Genomic DNA, 3,681 nt, shown 5'->3' with positions numbered 1-3,681 from the left:
CACACACACACACACACACACACACACACACACACACACACACACACACACGCAGAAAGTGAATCGACATGCCGCGTTCATGTGTGAACTTGTGAATTGAAATCATGAGTCTTTGGTGACGCAACCTGTGGGCGGGGCTTAGACTCCTACTGACACCGCTGAGACGTGATTGGCTGATCGTCCCGTCAGTCAGGAGCAGCAGACCTAAACGCCCCGCCCTCACGGAGACAGACCGGCTCCAGACAGGAGCAGACGAGCACAGAAACACGGATTCACAGAAACTTGACTTTCCTTTCAGTCGGATGATGATAAACGGGGATGATTCATGTTTTCATCACTCACCACCAGATGACCAAAAGTAGAAATGACTCGTGGTTTTTAACCAAAGACTGAAGAGAAACCTGCTCAAATCTGACGCCTCCATCTTGTTTCCATCTGGTGAAGAAGGAAGTTGCTCTGTGTCTTCAGTGGTTCTTGGTGCAGCGCCCCCACAGGCCAGGAGGGGAACAGGTTGGTTTGACTCAGAGCAACTGGAGATGTTTTATGTTTTGGTACCAATAGAACCGGGCCTACTGGACCATCAGGAGGAAAACATCCAGAAAGGGAGCATTACCTGCTTCATGCAGTCTCTCTGTCTGCACCGCTGAAGGTTCACTCACCTCGGCATGGCCTCCATTTCTGTTTAGTTCTGCTGGGAGAATCGGACTTCCATCCTCAGATAGTCGGTAGATCCACAGAAACGGTTTTTATTTGGGTTCCTCGTGAAATCCAAGAGACAGAAATCAGTTCAGTGAAGTGATCCAGTTCTGATGAATCAGCCTGGTTCTGTTCGTTATGGTCCAGTTAAACTTCCAGTTCATTCCAACTGATTTCCTGATGACTTTTACATAAATTGGAACATTTACAAAGTGGGCAACGGCCCAGGGTGGCATCATGTGTGGGGCGGCAACTCAGACTAAAGTAAAAATTCTCCATTGAAGTGTCTTAGTTCTCTGGACCCAGTCTGCTGGTTCTGATCAGGTTCTGGTCCAGTCTGGTAACTGATGACGATGATGATGAWGCCGTTGTGTCTCCAGGCTGTAAGGAGTGCTGCGAGCGATGCGTCGGCAGTCTGCCCTGGGCGTCGCTCATCGCCACCATCTTGCTCTACATGGGCGTGGCCTTGTTTTGTGGGTGTGGCCACGAGGCTCTGAGCGGCACCGTCACCATCCTGCAGAACTACTTCGAGGTGATCCGAGCTCCCGGAGGCGTGCTGGACGTCTTCACCATGTGAGTCTGGACCTCGGCTACGTTTTTACGTGATGGCATGAGACACTGAAAACAGTTTAAACTGTTTTCACAGAATTCTAAGATTAACGCTAATCTCAAAATTCTGAATTCAAAGTTGGAATTCTGAGATTGAAGTTACAATTTGAAGATTAAAGTGTAAATTTTCAGATTAAAGCTGTTTGTTTTTCTTACCTGCCCAGGTGTTCAGTTCATAAGATCCTTTAAAGCTTAACTGCGCTCAGTGAAACCAGATGTTGGGTTTTAAGGGCGTGGCAGCTTCGTTTTTACTGTAAACATCTGCAGCTGGTGTTAATCATCACCTGACCTGACGCCTCCCAACATGTCCGCCGTCGTCCGGGCAGCCATGACTCAGACGTGTGAGCAGATAAACAGCGGCGTGTCGCTCTCTCCGCAGCATCGACATCCTGAAGTACATCATCTACGGCCTCGCCGCCGGCTTCTTCGTGTTCGGAGTGCTGCTGCTGGTGGAGGGCTTCTTCACCACCGGCGCCATCAGGGATCTCTACGGAGAGTTCAAGATCACCGCCTGCGGACGCTGCCTGACTGCTTTCGTAAGGAAACCCGGCACTTTGTGATGCTGCAGAGAAACAAGACTGAGAAACAAAAACAGAGAAATCTGACATGAACCTTTCAGGAGGTTCCACTTTGCTTTAAAGTTCAGTTTACTAAAGTATTCTGGGAGGTAAATTTTATGCACTGAGATTAAAGCTGCAGTAACTTTTATAATATGTTTTATTTCCATATTTGTTCAAACTGACAACATGTGGTGACAGTTTGAGACAGATGAGATCGATCTCCTCCACCTCCTCCCTGAGCTGCACCAAAAACAACCAATCAGAGCCAGGAGGAGGAGCTTATCGCTGTCAATCACACATGTGCACTCACTGCTGAATGTGCTAAATGTGGAGAAACTGTTCCAGGAAAGCCATTTATCCACTGTCAACATTGGCTATGCTAACTAGCCATAGCATTCATGGCAGCTGGAGCATAGCAGAGAGCGGAGGAATGAGCAGCAGCATAAGAAATTATGATTGGCAGCGCTGAGAGTCGCCTCCTGGCTCTGATTGGTTGCTTCTAGTTAGCAGTGGGAGAAGGCAGAGCAGCTTAACGTTTCCTTAGATTATCTCATAAACTGTCATGACATGCTGAACATTTCAACAAATGTGTAAAAAAGTAGACTTTATAAAGCTACATGCTGCAGCTTTAATGTCTGTGCTTTAGGTTGAAGTAATTAAAGTTTTATAACATTTAAAAGTTGCACCAGCTAAAGTCTGGAAGCCCCAGGGAGATGCTGGGTTCTCTGTTCCCGCGGTGAAGACGCTCCGTCTGGTTTCTGCTGGCCTGGAGCTCCGTCTCTCTGACTCGACTGCTTCTGTCTGGCAGCTCATGGTTCTGGCCTACCTCTTCTTCCTGGTGTGGCTCGGCGTCACGGCGTTCACCAGCCTCCCGGTCTTCATGTACTACAACGTCTGGTCCATGTGTAAGAACGCCACCTCAGTGGAGGGAGCCAACCTCTGCTTGGACCTGCGCCAGTTCGGTGAGTAGCACCAGAACCGCCAACCCAGAGCTACACTGGGTTGTCTCTACCGGTACCAGTCCGCGTAGAGAGCCTTATCCAGCCCAGAAAACCCAAAGGGCTTCACTACATCAGTCACTCACCTGTTCCCGCGCTGAAGGTGCTCAGCTGCAGGACAGGATATTCTGGTTTGGTTGTGTCTGTGTTTTTATTTCCATTTTATTTAATATTTGTAATTGTTGTGCTTCACTTTGCATATTTAAAATATTGTCCAGTTCCAATCAGACATCTTCTTTACTAAACTCATTTTGTGGGTCTTTAAAGCTGCAGTTTATCATAAATGTTTTATATATTTGTTGAAACATCGTCATGTTGAGACATTTTGCTATGAGACAGATAACATGTGAAACAGTCGCGGTCTCCCAGTGCTAACTGCAAACAGCCAATCAGAGCCTGGAGGCGGGACTTAGCGCTGTCAATCACAATCTCATGTGGTGATACTCTCCTTGGTCTCTGCTGTGCTGCAGCTAGCATAGCATGCTGGGAATGCTAAGGCTAGTTTAGCATTCCCACAGATGATGGTGGATAAACAGTTTTCCTATTCCTCACTATTAGCACATTTAGCAGCAAGTACTTAAGGTGATTGACAGCGCTAAGCCCCTCCTCCAGGCTCTGATTGGCTCATTTTTGGTGCATTTCTTCAGACGGCAGCAGCAGCTCAGGAGGTCGATGTTTTCATAGCAAACTGTCAGATTGTGTATCTGTGTGTGTGTATCTGTGTATCTGTGTGTGTGTGTGTATCTGTGTGTGTGTGTATCTGTGTATCTGTGTGTGTATCTGTGTGTGTGTGTGTGTGTATCTGTGTGTGTGTGTAT

At 47.5% G+C, this 3,681-nt stretch overlaps 1 protein-coding gene across 1 annotated transcript in view; it reads left to right on the top strand.

Annotated features, from left to right (window-relative positions):
• The window catches only part of LOC103472207 (neuronal membrane glycoprotein M6-a-like), a 16,512-nt gene that overhangs the window by 8,323 nt on the left and 4,508 nt on the right, over nt 1-3,681 (top strand). The window contains exons 2-4 of the mRNA XM_008421660.2: nt 1,077-1,269; nt 1,685-1,841; nt 2,674-2,827. Coding sequence (XP_008419882.1) covers nt 1,077-1,269; nt 1,685-1,841; nt 2,674-2,827 — 504 coding nt within the window. The remainder of the gene's footprint in view (nt 1-1,076; nt 1,270-1,684; nt 1,842-2,673; nt 2,828-3,681) is intronic.

Source organism: Poecilia reticulata, linkage group LG1 (assembly GCF_000633615.1).
Source record: "Poecilia reticulata strain Guanapo linkage group LG1, Guppy_female_1.0+MT, whole genome shotgun sequence".
Classification (NCBI taxonomy): domain Eukaryota; kingdom Metazoa; phylum Chordata; class Actinopteri; order Cyprinodontiformes; family Poeciliidae; genus Poecilia; species Poecilia reticulata.
The sequence above is the reverse complement of the archived record's forward strand: the minus strand, read 5'-3'. Positions and strand labels throughout refer to the sequence as shown.